Genomic DNA, 21,014 nt, shown 5'->3' with positions numbered 1-21,014 from the left:
TGAAAAAGGTAGAGTAGAAGGTGGGTAGCTTTTAATACCCAGTGTTGTGTCTACAGAAATGCAAGGCTTTCTTACAGGTGCTGGTTCTTAAAAGTGCTGTTTTATCTACACTAATCTACTGTAATTTCAGAAATTCAAAATGGTCATCTGTGGCCAAGTTTACCCTAGTGATATTACCAAAGTTACAAATAGAGAATATATGCTAATTTCTTTTCTTACTGGCTTGCTGCTGGTTCAGATGGGCTTCCCCTCCTTTTGTCCGACTGGATCACTTTTTGTCCCAGTATTTGAAATTTTGACTACTGTATGACTTTAGGTCCTATTCTTCATCTGGAGCAAAGCTAGCACCTATTCATCAATTTGTAAGCCAAACATGTTAGGGAAACAAAGATTCTCCAGTCCCCCATGCTTCCTTAATTCTGAACTTGGGTTTCTCAGCCTACTATGTACTGACCAAATATATGATTTGAATCTGGACAGGTACTGTGGAGCACGTATTGCTTTACAGAGATAACAAGTTTATGCTGGTGTGTAAGGAAAAGTTTAGTCAGCTTTGCATCATCACTGTTGTCTTTTGAAATGTCATAATCTAAACATTAATTTGTCCTCCATTTAAAAATAAAAAAATATGAAAGGGAGCTTACCTACCATCTCCTAAATGCCCCTTCTAAACTTTAAACAGCTGCACAGTGATCAAGTTCAGTAAAGATGTAGCAAATAGTCATCGTTTAATTGTATATCAGACGTCTCCTGCCTAAGAGCCTCATGAATAGTTTACGATAGCGCAAAGATTTCACAAGAGAAGATGTATTTGCAGTAGAGTTCCCTTTATTTCATAACATTAAAGCACACAACCATTAAATACACTTGACACTTCTATTGTACTATCTAAAAAGCTACGCTCCAATGTACACATGGCACAAATCTGGTGGCATCCACTTCAAACAGGTGGAACATCTAAATCAAAGCAAAGGCTTCACATAAAAAATAGATCTTACTCTCTGCAACTGTATTCTTAAAAATTATGGCAATGGTGAGATTGAATGGAAAGAAAGTGGATTACTGAAGCAACAATCACCTCCCAGATTTAATGCAGAATGTTATTTTTATCAGCTCATCTGCAGATGGCACAAATGAAAGCTGATTAAGGCAAATGCTTCTTAAGAAAGGCGATTTCTTGTAAACAACAAGGAAATTATTTTTTTCTTCATCAGAAGCTCTTTCTCAGGAGTGACACTTGCTATGTCCCAGGCCCCTGTGGGACTGCTGCCCCTCTCACTGCTGCTCTCTATCTCTGAGGGGATTACATGATGCTTTGTGGAATGCCAGCTTGCAGCTGGCTGCGAGAATAGCTGAGCTTTCTTTGCAGGCGGCTGCAACAGCAAAACGTGCCCCCACAAGACTTTTCCAGTGGCCTGTCTGGCCTTTGTAATGTGCTTGGCCTCTGGGCTTTGGTATCTGACTGGCAGTGTAGTGTTCGTGACATTTTGTGGATCACCTATATCAAACTATTCACCAGCACAACAATTCAGTAAAAAAAGAGTGAAGGTGTATTAGAAAAAAAGTACCTTATTTTAAAGCCATATTAAGAAAAACTAAGCTATGCTTTCATTTCAAGAGCTGCTGTGCACAAATGCTTTGATCCCAAACTAATCAGTGTCTATTAATTAATTGGCACCTAATTAATAGCAATGTAAGTCACTAAGCAGTCAAGTTTTTTTTTAAGGGGAATTTCCTCTTGGAAGTAGAGCATCTTCTCATGTCCTGACTTGGAATTTTCCTGCTTTTGTAATATATTTGACACCTTTAAAAGGCTTGTATTTTTCTCCATACATGTCTAGGCGATTCACTTTCAGTCCTGAAAAAGACAAAAACAAGTACAAAGTTAAAAGCAGAACGCTAGAAATCACAGCAGTCTGTTTAAAAGTCCTGCTTTCTTGAAGCACGTTAAGATCTGTTAGGAAGCTAATTTTCCTTCCTTTCACAAGTTCATCTGGTTTGAAACAGCAGAAGAGACCATTCTTGTCACCTACTCATAGCTGCCCTGGCAGGGCAACAACTTTTTTCTGTTCTACTCGGTGAGCCAACATCCTCCTTCCAAGGGATGAACTACTGAACAAATGGGTCTATCTTCCACAGCTCCTGTACACTGCACTCATTTCCAATAATGTAGATGATGCAAAGGACAAGTTTTAGAATTCTTTTCACTCTAAATCATAATTGCAAGGACCAGCAATCCCTCTGCTATTAACCGAGGAATGCCCGTAGCTATTAAATACCTAACAGTTTCAGGTTGTCCCCTGCTTTCTCACAGGTCCATTACCTCTGGCATCCAGCCATTGGATCCACTATGTTTTGCTAGATTTAGACTAGTGGGTTGCAAGTTTAAGACGAAACTGCAGGATTCTGTTCTTACACAAGGACTAAGGGCTATTTACTCAGCAAAATAGTCTAGGAAGCAGAAGGACCATAGCCTGGTATCTACCAAGAAAGGTAGTCATGTACTACCACCAATTCTCATCTACTGCCTTCAGTCATCCTCCTTCTTTCCAAATGTGAGTCTTTCCTCTGTTAGGGTCTTAATCCCACAAAGCTTGCTTGCAGAAGCATTTTACACATGGACAACTCGCATGATTTAAGAGTTTGCAGACATAGGCCTTGTTTGCTTTAAATTGACTTTTGCACTTACCCTATAGACTTCATTCTGATTTTACTTGCAGACTGTTTTGAAGATTAAAAACTAACCAGCTCCAGAAGGAAAGAGTAAGAAGGGCATTCTTTAAAATTAATGGAGTTTCTTGAACCACTACAAAGGGCTTTAGTGGTACAAGGCTAAAGCAAGTCAAGAGCAGCATGCTAAATCATCATCCATCACTCTTCACTAAAAGGATAAATTTGCATTTTTAATGCACAAGTCAACAAAGAAAAACCCATTCGTCTGTATGCTTCTCGTAGTCTTTCTTGAGCAAAACAATTGGGAATTCACAGTTCCCAGCAATGGAGTCTTCCAGCAAGGGTAATGGCCAGGTTTGGCTAAATCAGACTTTACCTTTTTGGACCAAGCTGACTTCAGATCAGCATCTCCAATTAAAAGATTAACAGTTTCCCACTTCATTTCCTATTGCTACTCATTCCGTCAGTACCAATTTCATGTAACACTCACCCACTTACCTGAAATTGCAAGCTGTTGTATCTTAAACTGGATGTTTAAACTTGGATTCTCCTCCGGCTTGGGGGCTCCAGACTGCAGGTTCACTATGCCCTTCAGGTTTGGTAGCTTTTGAGGGGTAATTTTGCCAACGTCCCATGTTAACACCTTGTCAGGAAAGAGAGAATAGTAGCAGTAGCTTTCTAGGAAACAACCTGTGAGGTCAAGTTCATGTCAAGCTTTTAGTTTGCAGGCTGGGTACAGAAAGTAAGCTGGTAGCCCTGAGAATTATCCCACTGGCTGGGAGACGGCATGGTTAGAGCTCCTGTAGGTATGGTGTCTTTTCTTTCCCGGCATTTCTTTTGCCCTGTCAGCGTTCCGTAGTTGGTCTGTGCACTTAATAGGTCTTGTTCCCTTAGTAATGGTGATTGTTCCTGTTGTCAGATTGGGTCAGCTAGATCCATGAAGCGAGGAGAGTAACCAGCACAAAGGTTGTAGGAACTTAAACACAAGAATGAGGAGGACAGGAGCAAGGCACATAGCAAAAGGAGATGTTTAAGCTAGAGTACCTTTCCTAAGGGTCACTTGTTTCCCATTGATTCTTACACTTTAAAGAAGATACATGGAACCAAGTTGGCCCTTTACTCACTCACAAGAGGGTTTTTTTTTTTCTGTTCTTATCATAAACTGAAAATTGTTGATAAATACAGAAAAACCTCAGTTCTCCCTACTTGTACAAACTTTTGCAGTTACAATCCACCTAGTTATCCCAACTCTTGATAAAAACACAGTATAATTTACTTCTGCAGAGAAGAAAGGAGACTTCAAGTGTTTTTGTTGGTGTTTTTGTTTTTAAAATATCAAGGTCTGTTCTTTTTGAAACAAAATGTTACTTGGAGAGCTTTCACTTACAATTCAAATCAATTGCTGACTGAGATATTCCAAGGGCAGCAGAAAGCTCAGAACAGGGTGCCAGAGCCAGCAGAATGGTTTGGCTCAGACTGCATTTCAGCAAAATGGTTCCTGGGTACTAAAAAGCTTCAGGAGCTTTAGGAAATTTAGGTCTCAAACCCCAACTCAGAGGAAAGAAAGCAGGACTCCTAAGATACAGTTTTTCAGACCCTTTGTTTTCCTTCCTGTGTGTCTTAAGGCAGATCTTTTGGAAGAAGTTTTCTTCTCCTGCTCCCTGTTTTTCTGGCTACCTATTTAAGTCTACTGCATTTTCTCTATATAAGTATGTTTTAAAGAACATAGATTGCAAAATATACCATAGCTGAAACCACTAGCAAAATACTGCTGCATCTACTACAGAAAAGTATTAGGGAGGTGAAGGAGCAGGGGAAAAGAGGAGAGGGGAAAAGAGGAGAGGGGAAGGGAAGGAAAGGGAAGGGAAGGGAAGGGAGACTGATAAAACCAGAAATCACAACTGGTGTGTATCTAAGTTTGAAAAAGTAAATGTTAAAGAGAAGATTTTAATTCATAAACATATGCTGAAGGCAAGGTGTTCTGCTAAGTGTGGAACACTGCTCCAGTGCTCTGCAATATGTATGACTTGTTCTAATGTTGTCTTAGATATGTAAATAAATAAAAACTTAAGACTTACTTTAGTAACTGGGTCAAACGTATAGCTGCCTTGTGTAGCAGTGAGGTTCATATTAAGTACGGCCTTTGGCATGTGAACTGTCATGACAACTCCTTCTACTGTTTTCCCCATATTCTGTTTTGGTCCAATGGTAACATCAAATCTTCCTGAAGAACTATTTTCCTTAAAACTGATCATGTGTTTCACATATACAGGAATTGCCACCAAGCTGAAAAGAGAAGACAGTAGCTGAATGGATCCAGGCTACTTCTCTGCTCGAGAAAATAAAGCTCTTCCTCATAAATAGTTCTTGTGTTTCTGGCAGGTATTCAAATTAGAACCAGTTTGTTTCAAGAGTGAAAAGTGATACTCAGCTCTTCAACATCATTGCTCAAGTGATTTTATTAGCACAGAAATTACAGGAAAGAAAGATTTTCTTCCAGATCACTTGTCCTAATCTCTTTCCCTCCATCTGTTTATTTTTTTTAAAGTAATCTCACTAACCCAATTCTCAGAACAGCCACCAGTCAAATTAGACTTAGTTGGCAAATATCTGCAGTTTAGACTTTTTTGCTTCATTCTTTTTATGAAGATCAGAGTCCTCTATGTATACAGAGACTTAGCCACAAAGCATCTAGCAGCAATGATGATTACCAAGAATGAATAGCCTTGTATTACTGTCATGTGTGGTTTATCCCACTGAAAAATAATTGCTGAGTATCAGCAGCTCACTGAAAAACCATTTTCTTGTTTTAGCGCAGACAGAGCAACAGATGAGACAAAACCTGAGAACACACATTTTTGCAACAATGCAAATTGGGCCCCAATAACAAGGAGAAATCTGCAGTTACTCAGATGGAAAGCGGGAGACAGTATATCTGAAGAACCAGTGTGTCTAAATGGAAACGTACTTCTGTGAACTGACACGGTAGGAGATCAATCTGAAATTCCCATCGGGAGGAATAAACGAAAGGACTCTCTCAGACTCCCAGCGTTTGAACCGAATACATGGATGGAAGCTGACATCATCCAGCAGCCGTGGGTTCTGTAAGTAGTGGCAAAGCGGCAAGTGAAATCTCATCAAGTATCAGCAGTTTGAACTAGCTACTGAACTCTACACATTTCCTATTTCTTAAACTCTAAGTATCATTCCTAGCCATTATCTGAGATATGTTACTGAGCCAGATGGATTTCTGGTCTGACCTGGTACAGCAGTTCCTGTGAGTGTATTTTGATGTACAGACAAAAGCCATTCCAACTACTGAGCAATGCAGCAACTTCTACAATATAATGCAAAACTTGTTATTTTTTGTATGTGTAACACATGAAGTACCAATTGCGCTCTTAAAATTGTTTAACTCTGATTATTAAGAAAAATAAATCCTGAGCAATTGAAATTCCCAAATATGTGCTAAATTTACCATGAAAGAAAGAGAAAGATCTGGCATTCCTGAGAGCTTAATACATGAATCAATAACACCTTGGATTTCTGCAAAGACTGTGGAACCTGCGGGGGAAAAAAAAAAGACACTTGACTTAACATTATTATCAAGGGCGTAACAAATGTTGTGAAGTGCAGCTAGGGGGCACAGATGACATTTGCACAACACTCAAGAACATGCCAAGCACAGATAGGAAAGGTCATTCCAGTTACCTGTGGCCTGGGCAGCTTGCTAAAATACATGAGCCAGAGCAAACAGCTTGTCCCAAATCAGCTAATTATACTTGTGCCAGCTGTTATACAGGACTTGTACTGGATGTGCTTGAACTGGTTGCCAGCAATGAGCAAATAAGAATTTCAGAACATGCAAGCTCTGAATCTTCCTTTCTTTCATCCCTGTCCCCTGTCTCCAGAAAACTAGCAAGTTGTGTAGTGGTGCAGGGAAGTTGAAGCGCATTAAAACAGTCAACATCAAAACACAGTAAGTTTGTGCTACAAGGCTCCAGATAACCTTGGCTTTCACAAGCATGGCTTGTTTAACAATGGGATTACATATTCATCTTGATGTTAAATAAATCTATAGCAAAAAAACCCCAACCCCCAAAAACCCAAAGCAGGAATACCAAGCATCTTACCCAGGAAAGGCTAATTTCCTTAAATGCCCTATAAGGACAGAAAGGCATGAGCAGGACTCTGGACTAATTAGCCCTCCAAGCAAAAGTTATTTTAGAAGATATGTAGAAGCTATTGCTGATCTAGTCAAGGGGAAGGAGAAGCTGTGGGTTAACACTTTGCCTGAAAAGAAGGGATCCTGTTTCAGATGAAAGCAGTTAACCATATCCCTATGAAACAAGATAACATCCCTATTCTAGGGGAGCAACCTTATCTACTTCTTAGTCCTAGTGAAGGTTACGAAGAAAGATTCTTGCATTGCTAGTCCCCAAGGGATCAAAGCAGAAAAGAGTAGCTATGACTACTGCAGTGGATCCTCAGTAGGAAATTTAAACACTCAGTGGACACTGATTGGGCTTGAAATACATGCAGAAATACAAACATGGTCTTGATTATAACTCCTCAGACTAAGCACTCATACTACTCGTGGGAATCCTATTGAGCTAGGAGAGTAACACAGCCGTCAGGGTGTTCTGACTGTGATTGCCACCTTCTTTTAGTTTCAAGACGGTGAGAGTAACAGCTGCACAATAGCTATTTATGACTATCTAGTTCAGCGGTGGCCAAAGCTTTTGTTGAATTGGTGTATGGAACCAAAACAACACTGACTACTGCTACAACAGCAGCACTGAATGAAGAAATTTGAGATCTGCTCCTTGCCCCATACTACCACAAAATGGTGTCATGCGGTCTTTAGCTTTTGTAACTGATGGCCCCAATAATGAACAAACCAGCAGACTCCTGTGCACACCATAGCAGTTTTGGTTTTGGATCGTTTTTTTCTACTTCTTGGCACTGGCAACATTTACACAGAAGTTAGCAGATTCCTCCTCAGAGTTAAATCTCAGATTAAAGATTTTTGTGTTTGAAGATATCATGTTTCATTTACAGAAAAGAAATGAGTATTATTATGATTCATAATATCTGGCTCCAGTTTATATATAAGGAAAACAATCCTGTCCAGCTATTTTGCACCAAGTTTTGTCTTGCTATCAGAAGAAACCTAATGAAAGCTTTTGTCTTGCTCATTTGAGGGCCTATGAGGACTACAGTAAATTGTTGGCAAGAACAATGGAAGATAATTTTCTCATCACATTTAAAACTTCAACTATTTTTTTCCATTTATATCTTTTAAGAGATAATCAATATACAAAGAGAAAACATCTAAGTACAGAATATTTATTGTGGATGTTCTTGAAGCAGCCTAAAGCATATTGCTATTTTAAGATGAACTGAAGAATACATCTGGGCACGTCATTTTAAATTGTATATTTCTATTTAAGATACAGATTCATGTATATAAAACACACGCAAAAAAAGCAGCTGGACTGTATTCTCTCCAGACATCAGCAGCTAAATGTAAATACATTCACCAAACAAAAATGAGATTGCAAGGCATCTTACCTGATTTGTCTATAATTGCATCAATTTCTTCAATGACATCAAAATAGGCTTCGTTGTTTGTGTATTTTACCCCTGCTCTGCGCCAAGGAATGTTGGACAACTGTCCGGTGGGAAGTGTGTCACCCACATTACTACTACCTTAAAAATTAAAAGGAACTCAAAATCAGTAATTAATTACAAGAGGAATGTTTCAACTGCCACAATTAAGAATCAAAGCAAGATTTGTCCCCAAGAACTGCAGACTAGAACCTGGACCACTAAAATTTCATTCATTAGGTGACACGAATGCACTTTAAGGATGTGTCCAGACTTACAGTTTTCAGGCTATACGTTGCACAGCAAAATACAAGGCTCAAGTCAGCAGGAGGTTTGAGTGGGAGTAGATGTGGGGCTAGATCCTGCGAAGGGTTTCATCACTACAATTCAAGACATTACAGCTCCTTGTGAGGGCCTCAAGCATGCTTCCCCCTTCTCCTAAGAGTTTTAGCTGGCTGATTTCAGGGCTGATTTACTGATAAGAGTTGTTATGAAGAAAGACCTGGAAGAAGCATTAGGGTTGGCTCCCACCCCCTTTACTTGGGAGCTGCTGTTAGGCTGAGGGTCTCACCCTTGGCACCCATTTGAGCTACCTTGCAGCAACATGACAGCCATGTCTACACCTGACCACATGCCAAATCGATCCAGACCCTGGCCCATAGACGTGACTTTCTGACTTGACCTGTCTCATCATGATGGACTTTCCTGGCAATCACTGAGCTATAGATGGCCCTGTTATCTTATCCCAATCCTGACCCTGGCCTGTTGGCTCAACTTCTGGGCTCCTTAACAGTGATGCCACTGCCCCTGCCTACCTCGCTGTCACCCTCGGCTCCTGGTTCTTAATACCACCCAGTGTGAGAAAAGGGCTTCCTGAGCTACATGGTTATAAAGTAAACTGATCATTCTCTAAAAAGGAAAAAAAAAAATCTTATCACTTCTGGGGCTTAGGTGACTGATCTTGGAATCTCAGTATAGTGGAAACAACTCCCTCTGCTAGAAGTAGGTCTCAGGACAGGGCCACAGCTCATGCTTGCTTGTGCCCTTTAGGATAACAAATGTGGTAGTGTGTTCTGCCATGTGAGACAGCTTCGCTGAGAGGCTGGTGGCTAGCGGTTATCATTTCTACACAACCTGCTGGGTAGGCCCTCTCCTAGCAGGCAGAAACCAGAAATTTTCATTCTTTTGAGCTAGTAAAGTAACTCACACAGAAAAACCCCTCCCTACAGTCCACCCTAGTGCTCTAACACATGGGGGAGGAGTTGCAACCATTTCCTCACTCCCACTGCATCTCTGAAGGGGAGCAGTTGCCGTGTCCATGCCTTGTGTCCCTCAGCAACCTTGCAGGGTGCAGCAGCACTACGCAGGCTGGGCTGCCAGGCCAGGTAGGTGGGACAGCTCTCAGGCTGCTGTTTCCCACCCACTCAGCACTGAGCTGTTGACAGTGACAAGATGCAGGCCGCTCTGGGCAGGAGCTTTAGGCTCCTAGGGAATTCTAATAAGGCTTTAGATAAAACAAGAGGATTTGATGCTGCAACCCTTGGCTTCAGGAATCTTAATTCCCCTTAGAGTGGTGTATCTAGTCAGTTAACGTCATAGATATTTTTCATAAGTATAACTACTACCATCCAAAACCACATTTAAAAAAACAACCAACCAAAACCCAGAAATTAAAACTGATGAGATTTATACTCAAAGATTAAACTATGTGGTACCTCAAAGACCAGCTCCTCTGAGCACTACCTCTGTGTGGCCCTGCAGCCCACCTACTACCCTTCTCTAACACAACGTACAGGCGAACATCTTGCATATCTCTGACCCCATGTGACACCTCATGGCGTACCTCCCTTGCACCCACTTGCCAGACAAGCAGATTCCACCAGCTCAGCTGACAGACATTTGGCTCTGTCAGTGCAAGACATACCCATTTACAACAGCCTGAAACCAGCTCTGAACTTGATGGATGCTGATGGTGGTGGGGGTGAGGAGGAGGCTGAGGACAGGCTATTTGCTTCCCTTCATGCTATCTGTTCCCAGCTAGCAAAGATTTATTAGATATCTGTTATATACCTTTCTATAATGATTTCTTATAAAATGCATAACCTTCTCCAATGCCCCTCGGTTATGCAAGGCTTGGGGCTAGCTCTGTACCAATCCCACAGCACCTGTCTCCAGTATGTGCTGTCTGTGCTGGGAACTGCTATTCCTGAGGGACTTCAGCAGCTGTGGATGGACCAGACAGTGCTACTGGGGATATCAAAGGGGCCGGGCATAAACTGCAAATAAGGAGGAAGTTGCTTTTATTCAACTCTTAATTGTGAGAAGTGGCAGGACAGTGGCCTCACCTTACAGATTCACACCAATATGATATTATTTTTTAGCTATGAAGCATGATGGGGCTTTGTTTTAAGCAGCCATTCACCACTGAAAATCATTTATTTTCATACCTGTGATGGAGTTGACAACGGAGCGCAAAATTGTGGGAGGCTTAATCAACTCCTTCAATATGTTAGATTCTGTTGCCAGTGGAAAGCCATTGTCTAACATTTCTTCTAGAAGTTCATACACAATAACTACATTGTCCTTAATTGCAGTCTCAGAACATTCGCCGAAGTAATCCTAAACAAATCAGAGATTACAAAGGAGAGGATTTTTATTCCTGTTAAAATGCTTTGCAAAAGTTTGTTTGTTTTTTTTGCTTAGAGAAACCCTCCAATATATCAAGGAATATTAGTGCCTAAACTGACTAGCTACCTTTACAGTCTGATTGCATCATATGTTAAGGTTACATTTATCATCTAGCGTGAACAGTGAAATTAATGGACTCTGGTTTACCAGTATGTATGTCCCAAAGGTTCTCCCGCTTGTGAACATTAAGACATCCTCAGTTACAAGACTCTTGTAAAATAAGGAGACTATCTTTTGGCAATGCCCAGTCTTTACAGAGGTTCCTTTATTTACAGTATCTGTGAAACAGGTTGAAAACTGACTCACGCTTCACATCTCTTTCCTCCCTACAGAGTGCTTCATGACTGCATGCTCCTCCTTGTTCATCTATATAACATGAACAGTACAAAAGCTTACAGAAAAAAGACAGCATTTACAAAGTGGGATTTGGGTTTTAGTGCATATGCACTGGTATTTATAAGTCAAATGAATACACAAAACATACCTTCTTTTCCTTTGTACACTATAAACCAGTGCTTGACTTAAAAATTGGAAAGGGGAAAGTCACTGACAGGAGGGTTTATTACTTGTCTTTAAAATAAGTTTATACAAAAATTCCCTTGGAATTATTTCATTTTTTAAATGATTTAATGACAGACCTGGAAAGTATCTGCTACTCGGTGTAGAAATTCAATTACAAAGAGCGGTGGCACTTCTGTCTGTATGACAGACACAAAGAAGATTTTATCCCGATAGATGCTGATGAGGTAGTGATGTGGCGTTGAGATGACAGGAGGCACATTCTCAACATCGATTGCTTTCTCCTGAGCTTCAAAGAAATAATCACACACAGATTGGCTCACAACGCTTTTCCAGTGCTTCTCCAAGAATATATCACCAGAACAGTTTATAAGAAACAGGCTGTGGATCATTTTCTGTTGGAAACATATTCAAAGAAGTTACAATAAACAAAAGGATATGAGGATTGACATTATTTCTTCTGCTAGATTCCCTTTCTTACAACGGTTATTCTTTATTAACACGCACTGTGAATTTAACAAAAAGATCTGCTTTGCTGCTTTTCTTTAAATTGCATTTTCTTTATTTAGAGGAATGTTCCACCACAAAACATTTCACGGTGGATTAAGTCACTAACATATATCACAATGTAAGCAAGAAGCTAGCACCCTTGATTTCCACTTTCATCCCTATTTGGTATTTGTAATTTATTTATTGAAGAAAAACTGACTCTAATGAGTTGGCACTCACTTAAACATGTTTGGAAACATGTAAGGGTAACTTATACATAAAGCTTCCTATGGCAGAGGAGTTTGCATAACATTTACACACATAACTAAGAATTGCACTATCTTAAAGATATAGCTCTTTAGCTTGTCAGCTTTCAGCTATTGAACCAGAAAAGTGGTTTTTATTTGCTGGCTGATTAGTCTTTTACTTATGATCTATGCCAAGCTGCACTTGGATAAAGGGTTGGAATTCATTAAAAGTACACAAAACCAGGAGTTTAAATCTGGTTTAATGAATAAAATTGCCTCAAATGTACTTGACACACATGAAATATGTTTACATAAAATGTTCTGCACTTAAAAAGTAACTCACGAAAAAGGGGAGTATGAACTGCAGATAAGGAATGTAACTTTTTTCTTATATCTTTAAAGATTTACAAATAACATGCCTCAGCCACTGATCCTTCATTTTATTCATGGGACAAGAAGCTTATCTGACTTTTTTTAACACTAATTCCCAGTCTATTTCTCAACTTTCAATGAGATGAGTGAACTATGTTGTTGATTCAAATGAAGTGAATAAACTATTTTCTCCACATCTACAGAAGAGACATATGCTATCAGACTTCAGTTTATCTCTTTAGCCTTTACTTCAGACAGATACAATGCTTTGGCTGACCTGCAGCATAACCATCCTCTGACAAAAATAACGTCCAAGTTTAAACTCAGGCTTAGAAAACAAAACAAACAAATTGTAACCCAAGCACTGGCTCCTCTTTGTGAAGTTAACCTGGTACTTAGGTCCTGCATAAATTCATTCTGTAGTTGAAGAAGCCACCCCTGCCACTGGCTATTCATCCCTTTTGCTTTCCAGGTACTGACCTGAGCAGGTCTGTGGCTCTGCAATTACCCATATCAGGAAACTGGTCCAGCCATAAATTGACCCAGAAAAAGGAGTTTCTGGTCAGTTCAGCTTCCTGATGCAAGTTATTACATTGCCAGAGAGTGCTACAGCCAGCGCAGAGGTGGTGGAAATGGGCAGATGATAGCAATGGAGATATCCTGCATTGAAGTTTATTTAGCCTTTGGAGGAATTAAAACATGACTGGAAAGAGACCAAACAGTTACTGGGTGTCCACACCTTGAAAGAGGAATACCACCATCAACTCTGCATGTTCAAGAGAAGGCAAACACATCTACCAAAAACCTATCATAGTCTTCATTAATCTTAGGATGTTTGGCCAGGATCATGCCATAAAATGCAGGTAACATTTGCTCCTTCGCTAACGTTAACTCTGGCACACAAATGTGAAGATGGCACAGAAGCATCTAGATGTAAATGGCCCCGTCCCACAGAGATATTAAGGAGTCTAAACAATTAAGCCTCATTCCAAAATACTGGAATAAGCACTTAGCTCCATCCAGAGTGAGCTCTTGTTGCTGTGTCTGAATCTAAACTGCCCAGAGTACCAGGCTGACCTCCCAACACACTTGTAACACTGAAAAATGGTCTGGCCCTGCAGATCTTGGCCAAAACAAAAGTATGTCTTCCAAAGCTCACCAGAGAAGGTGAAAAAGGACTACTAAAGAAGGTAGTTAGCATGCTATTTCCCTCCACCTAAGTCAGCAGATGTGGGAAGGGAGCCAAGATCCAGCTTTTCAAATTCTAAACTCCAGCTGCTCCTTCACATGCATGACAGCAATGTGCTCATCTTCACTGGGGCCTTGCCAGGTCTTAGATACCTCCTGCTAAGAGCACACTGTCTTTGGAGGTAGACACAAAAAGACCATTAATCAAGACGTGGACAGAAAAATCCAACTAAGCCAATACGGTACATAAGAGGAAGTTCTTTTGGAAACTGTGATTGTCAATTTGCTTAAGAGTGGGAAAGGAAATAAAGCTACAAAGTGTTATTGCGTTTCTACTGCATGTCTCCTGGACCAAATTAATCTCTAATTTAGTTTGTCAAAAAAACAGGCAATTTTAATACTGTGAGCACAGCATTCTTATAAAGGAGCCTTGACACAATTGCTTTAATCCAGTTTAACTAAACATGTTCTGAATTTAGCCAGCACTGAACATTAAAACCCTCCAAAATCTCCTGGATAGTCACACAACGGTGGCAAGTATAATCAACCACTGAATGTCAGTATTGTTCCGCACCAAGACAGCCCAAACATATGAAGGTGATCAGCTATAAAGCTTAGAATAGTTCTCTGTACATTTTAATATGGATACAATAGCATATCTGTTAACAAATATAAAACCCAATTCCTAGTAAATGCACACAAAGCTGCATAGGAGAGTTTCAGTACATGCAGCACCGGTAAGACTCCATTTCCAGAGGACTTGATCTACAACCCACTGTGGAGAAGCTATGCTGGACTGCAGGCAGCTTTGGACGATGCTCTGACAAAGTATATCAGATAGGTGTGACCGAGTGTTTTTAAGCCCTAGCAGTTGTCCTGCTGTTAACGTTCATACAGATTCTATTGATCAGAAACGATTGCATTTGACATGATATACTTTTAACAAGCACAGCAGTGCAGCAAGCCAACATAATCGCTACCTAAATACAGCAACTTTGTTCTACTGTGCCTGCAGCAAGCTCCTGGTGCACGAAATGGCTGTGTTAGCAGGGCCTCTCCTTTTGCTGTAAGTTCCACTTAGGATGTTAGACCATGACTTGATATGGAATTGAAGGAGGGCATGGGTAGCCAGAAAGGGTGGTAGCATTGGACCACTGCCCCAGTTTACTCATCTGCCCCAAGCTGCCCAAGTACCAGCTGTGTTCACACGTGCGTTTGTGTGGCCTCATGGTGAACTGGAGTAGCAAACAGATCCAGGGGACCATGCTTGGCAGATTATAGCTTTACAGTATCTGTGGAAACTGAACAGTAAAATCCCACCTAAATCCCTGTCTTCTGGGTAGGAAGACAGGGATGACAGGGTTTCCCATGATACATAATTATTTTGCTTCTAGCATAAGAGTTCTCTTCAAAACCCCTCACATACCCCTTTCCTCCTTCACAAGTTTTAGCAGTACACTAATTTGCTGCTAATTTGAAGTGCTCTGGAAAATCGAAGCTCTCTCCTTGCAGCTTAAGTACAGAGCAGGCAGACCCATGGGCACAAGCCCTGCCCTATCAGTCAATGGACAGCTCAGTTTGGACCCTTCCCTCTACCAGTGCTGACTATAGCAAAGAAGCTCTTACAGCAGCAGGGACATCAGTCTATTATACACAAGACTAAGTCATTTGATTTATCTCACACACTGTCAAACAATTGGCACCAGCCAATTAAAGATGGATATAATGTTGGATATCTTACAACTGGTACTACTAAAGAAATATCTTATGTATGCTATTATTTAACAAAAATTACTTACAGTGCTCCCAATACTTATTACCCTGCTACTCTATTTTTTGAGTGCCAGATTTCGTTCCAGACACGTAGACATCCCTACGCGTACCTACCTTCACAGTACTCTACCTTCTTCTATCTCATCAGAACATTAGAAGTGCAAAGAAAAAAAGATTAAAAAATGCTGAACGTAAGAAATCAATCTAGTAACAGCAAGATTCCTCACACCAATAGGTCAAGTTAGTACTTGTGGCCAAACAGCAAAGCATGTTAAGAGCTGCGACACTTGGAGGGTAAAGGTCTTGAATCAAAGTTCATAAGTTTAAAAAAACAGTAGCAAAAGCACACCACCAAAATGTAAGAATCATGAGAGTACCTGCGCAGCAGCGTACACAAACACCACTTTGAGATGGCAGCATAAAACCGCTCTATGTAAAATACTGAAGGTGTGCTTCTAGGACTGTTTCAAAAGGACATGCCTTGCATCTCTCTGCTTTTAGGCCTACCTAAGCAGCAGACTGAAGACGTACGTGGATTATTATTTGCATCTTTAGTCCAGAGCAAGCCATTCAAGCTCATTTTTAGTAGGCTGACAGCCTTCCATACTACTGCCTGACTGAAAGGCATCTTACAGGCACTGCAGCAACAAGCAGCCCAGCAGAGGTTTTGCAACTTCTTCTCACAGACTTCCCATCCTTGCTCTGACACGCAAAACTACAAGTGATTCTTCGTAGTCATTTCCATCCTACCAGAATCTGAAGTCCTCACAGAAGAACTAAATATTTTAACTAAGACGCCTTCAATACGCTGTTTCCAAGTCTGTATCTTTTCTTTTGACTAAATCCAGATTTTGCAATGTTACTGTTTTTTCAATCTCTTGGCAGAGAAACATCTGGACTGAAGACACAGCAGGCTCACAAGACAAAAGTGGAGCTCATTGGCAAGAGGGAGAGGCTGTGAGCATGGGAAAAAGACTGATTGCATGTGCTTGTCCTTAGCTACAAGTACTCTAAAATGTAATCAATGCAGAAATACTGTTACCAGCTGCTTCTCCATAACACTGAGCTGAGTTAGAGTCAAAGCTCTGAAAACCAGGAAGTGAGGAATTTATCACTGACCCCTGCAATGCCCTTTAGAGCTAGTAATAATTACTGAAAATGGCTCAAAATGGGGCCATCACTGTGAAAGTATTCCACAGCTTCCATGTTCCCTGCATTTGGCGTAGCTGCTCTGAAGGGTGGAAGGATTAGTGGGGGGTGAACGGTCTGAGCCTCTGTTATGTATTTGTGGAAATGAACTTCTAGTGACAAGCGAATGAAAAGTAATCCAATGCTTAAACTGATCTGGAGAAACAAATAAACTAAGATAGGTGGTTCTATTTCTATTTTAAAGCTAGTATTTTTCTTCACAACCAGCTGGTCGGTAGTTTAGCTTTTTCCTAAAAATTCAAGTTGTATCACAAATGTGCCACAGACATGGCAAAACTAGACCTTTGCTCCCCCACCTCTCCAACCCCATTCACTGGCTCTTAAAAACAGCAAACCTAACGAAGAGAAGTCCTATTAAACACTGGAATGACATTTTCAAGACAGCCAACATGGCAGCTCTGAACATATACGTATAACTGGCTGGACGAACCCTGACACAACATTAGAAGTTGTGATTCAAACTGATATACCTGGAAGTCTCAGATCTTACTAAAATGTGTATGTTCTGTAATTTCACGGTTTTTGTAAGGCTCCTGTCATTGCTAGCATATCTTACTGCTGCTGCTCAAGTGTCATTAATCTTTTTACTTATAAGATGCCCACAGCTTAGGTATCTACACATTTAAGTAAAAACATTTTTGAAACCCTTCTTAAGAACTGCCTGGTGTCCCTCTCTGTTAGTCAAGCAAAACTCCCATAATCAAATCAACTCTAATTTAACACCATGAAGTGCTTGTGTCTGTACAACTACTCAGATGCATATTTTACCACTAAGATCATCCCTATTAAAGACTAAAACTTTGCTTCCCAGATGCTCAGTATACATTTATTTATCTTTACTCTCATTTAAAACACTGTTAGTAACTTTCTGGAATTGTTTTTAAAATAAAGTAGTCCTTTGAGAATACTCTTAAGTTGTCTTAAATGAGTGTTTGGTATCCATAACAAAATTTCCAACTTCCTCCATGCTTTCACCGATAACAATCACAGCCTGTGTAAGAATTTGTCCAGCATTTCATCTACTGACTGATGAGCTTTCCAATAATACATTTGCACGGTGCCTCTGTTCAGTTTAGTTCCAGTATAAATCTTCTAATTGCTGGCAAGATAGTTCCATCTCTTGCCAACAGAACAATATTAGATCCTGAATAATCAAACAATATTAGAGCCTGAATAACTGCAGCTCCCTTTGGGACCTGCAAGAACAGAAAGCTTCACTGTAAAAGCTGAAAAAGCAAAAGTTTCTTAGAAAAAAACACCACCAAAACAATTAAAAATTCATTGCTAAAACTACATTTTTACATGAAGATGGAACATTTCTAACACAATTTACATCTGAATCAGCCGCTTTAGGACTACTAAGGGGCCACTTAAGAAATTCACTCTCTGAAAGCAGTACTGAATAGATAGAGAGGATCAAATGGACACAGGTAAGGTGAATATCTTGTCACACATTTACTGTCAACGGGATTTTCAGGAACAGACTGATAATTAGGCTCATATTCCAGCCAAACCACCGAGAACTCTGAATGGCCAAGGCAGCAGGATTCGATCAAAGGATATAAAAGCCTTCTCAGTAGTTCTTTAGGAAGATGTTTTGCACCATGCTCTCCCAATTCACTGCTCCAGGAAGTCTGAGGGGCCAGAGCGACAGTGCTACCAGCTTTATGTTGCTCTTGTTCACAGGCTCTATTTTAAGAGGCACTCAAGGTTCCAGAAAAGACAAGCACAGTGCCAAAGAGGCATGCACTACTGAAATACTAGATCAGAGCCAGCAAGTATCACTGGAACCCTGCTGTAAATGACAGCTCTTACTAATGTGTGGGCACTCCGCCCCAACTAGGCGAAACGCAGACGGTAGAAAGAAGGCATATAACCATTTTTACCTCCCTTCTCTTCCATGAGAAGAGAGCAGAGTGGCACTCTTTAATTCTTCCATTCTATATGAATAAAATCAGGCTCCCGAATACTAAGCCTTAAAGAATCTTCTAAGAATTTCCTGTTAAAAAGCAGCCTCTCATGCATTATGTTGAATAAGCATTAAAAAGATTTCACTTATTTTCTGTGTATTAACTAAGTTTTGAAAGCTATATGGGAAGCTGTAAGTTGGGGGATTATAAAAGGGAAATAAGAGGAAGGAACTTAACATTTTAAAAAGGTTTAATTTGGTTTCTTCCCATTATTACAGCCACGAAGTATAGCTGCCACTTGTCACCTGCTGTTCAGACCTCTCTACCTCAAGGACTTCAATTTCTCTTTCATGAATCCTCATGACAAGGTTTCTGTTTAAGATTCTTAATGCAGAACTGCTTGTAAGGAGAGCTTTGTTTGAAAGAGTAACTGGGACTTAGCTGGTGCATAGCTATTTTGCACAACAGGAAATTTCATTTCTGGACAAGGACAGCAAAATTAAGCACTAGAGGGTATGCAGTGATCTTAATGTTTAATTTGCCATCTGCAAGGAATTTTCAGGTATGTGCACACAGACGGGAAAGAATCTGCTTGTCCCGTTTTTTTGGGTTGTTTTTTGTTTTTTTTTTTTTGTTTTTTTTTTTCAAAAAACAGGTTTGCTTGTGTTTTTGAGTTAGCATTCAACACACCACAGATTAAATCCTAGACCTTTACAGTGAAATACCATTCAGATTTTTTTTTTTAATAAATGAGAAACTATGTCCAATTCAAACCTGCTGGGAACTGCCAGCTGAATCAGTCTCATGGTTGCCACAGTCAGTTCTTTTGTAAAACATTGCTTCCATCATTTTACCTCTTGCATAAGTAATTTAATTTGCTTGTGCTTTTCTTGCAAAATAGCTTGTCCTCTCCCATACTGCAGTCTGCCTTCTATGAACATGAATTTTCATTATTCAAATATGATTTTTTGCCTGGTTGTTTATGCAATAGCTACATTTAATGGTGAAGCTATTCCTCAAGTCTGATCAACATCTAATGGGTACAAATCATTCATCCTACTGAAAAGATGGTAAGTGCATTGCTACTTCAAAGCAGATTAGCATCGAAACAAAAGAAAAGAAGCAACAACCTCCACTCAATTACCCTGTTAGGTACTGAACAGGGCAGAAGTGATGTGCAAGGCACAGTGGTGGATGATAACGGATTAATTTCCAGTGCATATTACGCAAATCTACACTCACAGGGCCCCTTACTAATTAAGCAAGTGTAGCATGACCAGAACCACCATGTGTGCAGCAATGCTGCTGAAGAAAGATCCGGGTGACCTGGGTGCTACCCCTCCTGCAGCCGCCCCTGCCCCTCCCGGTGTGGCTTTGCTGCAGGTTTTGCATACAGCCTTGAATGGCAGTTCCTGCATCATCCCTCCAGCAGGCCCTGTGCCATCTCCCCTAAGAGCTAAACTAAATTACCTCCTCGTGCATAATCCCTCCTTCTCATCACTGCTTATCGTTTTAGAGTAACCTATGTCGATCCCCCTGGGACTGGGATACTGATCCGAAGAGACCCTGGGCAGAAGGCAGGCCAGCTGCTTCCTCGCCGGGCCTCACGCCGAGACCCCGCACACCCACAGCTCTGAGAGGCGCCGGCCGGGCCTTCGCTCCAGCACAAGCCGTGCTGTTCTGCACAGGCACCAGTGCCCAGAAAAACAGGTTTTTTTATTCAAACACGGAAATAATTTTGTATTTAAATGGCCACCGAACAACGGAAATGGGCGCAGGTAAAACGGGAAGTCTCGGATTTACGGGGCGGACTCCCGCTACAACCGCTGACAGGGATGATCACCCCTGTCCGACTCCAGCCACCCAGAACCGCCAGCGGCTGCGTACGGGGCCGGGCACAGGCGGCTCTCCCCGGGCGGGGGTCCCGCGGCTGCCGTCGAGGCCCGCCCCGCCGCGACGGCCGCCGCTTCCCCCGAACACGGAAACCAACGCCCCCCCGGTGAGGTCTTCCTCAGCGGCCCGGGTCCCCCCCCGGCCCCACGTACCTCCCCCGGCCCGGCTCGGCCCGTCCCGCTCCCGGGGCAGCGGCCAAGATGGCGGCGAGGCCCGGCAGCGCGCGGGGCCGCCCCCCGGCGGGGGCGCAGGCGGCCGGGGCGCTGCCTGCGCTGAGCGGCGAATAACGGGCGGCCCTCCGCAGCCCCGCTGCCGCGGCCGGCCGCCCACCGCCCGCCGGCGCCTCTCGGCCTCGGCAGTGGGCCGGGGACGGGGCCCGCCTCCGGGCGCTTAAACCACCCGGGCGGGCGGCGCGGCGGCGCACCGCCGGGCAGGAGCGACG

The 21,014-nt window shown here is 41.6% G+C and overlaps 2 protein-coding genes across 3 annotated transcripts in view; one reads left to right on the top strand and one right to left on the bottom strand.

The window, feature by feature from the left end:
- Positions 1–812: 812 nt before the first annotated feature.
- Positions 813–21,008, bottom strand: AP3M1 (adaptor related protein complex 3 subunit mu 1). Its single transcript, XM_072869330.1, has 9 exons — positions 20,725–21,008; positions 11,610–11,885; positions 10,731–10,902; positions 8,248–8,385; positions 6,152–6,237; positions 5,642–5,775; positions 4,752–4,959; positions 3,172–3,316; positions 813–1,858 (listed from the first exon to the last, which is right to left on the bottom strand). Exons 2-9 carry the CDS (start codon positions 11,880–11,882, stop codon positions 1,758–1,760), a joined length of 1,257 nt encoding a protein of 418 aa, XP_072725431.1. The 5' UTR covers positions 11,883–11,885; positions 20,725–21,008; the 3' UTR covers positions 813–1,757.
- ADK (adenosine kinase) overlaps positions 20,413–21,014 on the top strand; it is a 299,664-nt gene continuing 299,062 nt past the window's right edge. For both annotated transcript variants that reach the window (XM_072869325.1, XM_072869324.1), the window contains exon 1: positions 20,413–20,678. In XM_072869325.1, coding sequence (XP_072725426.1) covers positions 20,428–20,678 — 251 coding nt within the window. In that variant the 5' untranslated portion in view covers positions 20,413–20,427. The remainder of the gene's footprint in view (positions 20,679–21,014) is intronic.

Source organism: Ciconia boyciana, chromosome 8 (genome assembly GCF_034638445.1).
Source record: "Ciconia boyciana chromosome 8, ASM3463844v1, whole genome shotgun sequence".
Classification (NCBI taxonomy): Eukaryota; Metazoa; Chordata; class Aves; order Ciconiiformes; family Ciconiidae; genus Ciconia; species Ciconia boyciana.
Note: the sequence above shows the minus strand (reverse complement) of the source record. Positions and strands in the feature narration are given on the sequence as shown.

Coding starts and splice junctions, on each gene's coding strand:
- AP3M1 (XM_072869330.1), bottom strand. CDS start 11,882: ATGATCCACAGCCTGTTTCTTATAAACTGTTCTGGTGATATATTCTTG. Junction 8,386..10,730: donor CGTTGTCAACTCCATCACAG/GTATGAAAATAA, acceptor TTAATTTTTAAG/GTAGTAGTAATGTGGGTGAC. Junction 3,317..4,751: donor CGTTTGACCCAGTTACTAAA/GTAAGTCTTAAG, acceptor TTTCCTGACAAG/GTGTTAACATGGGACGTTGG.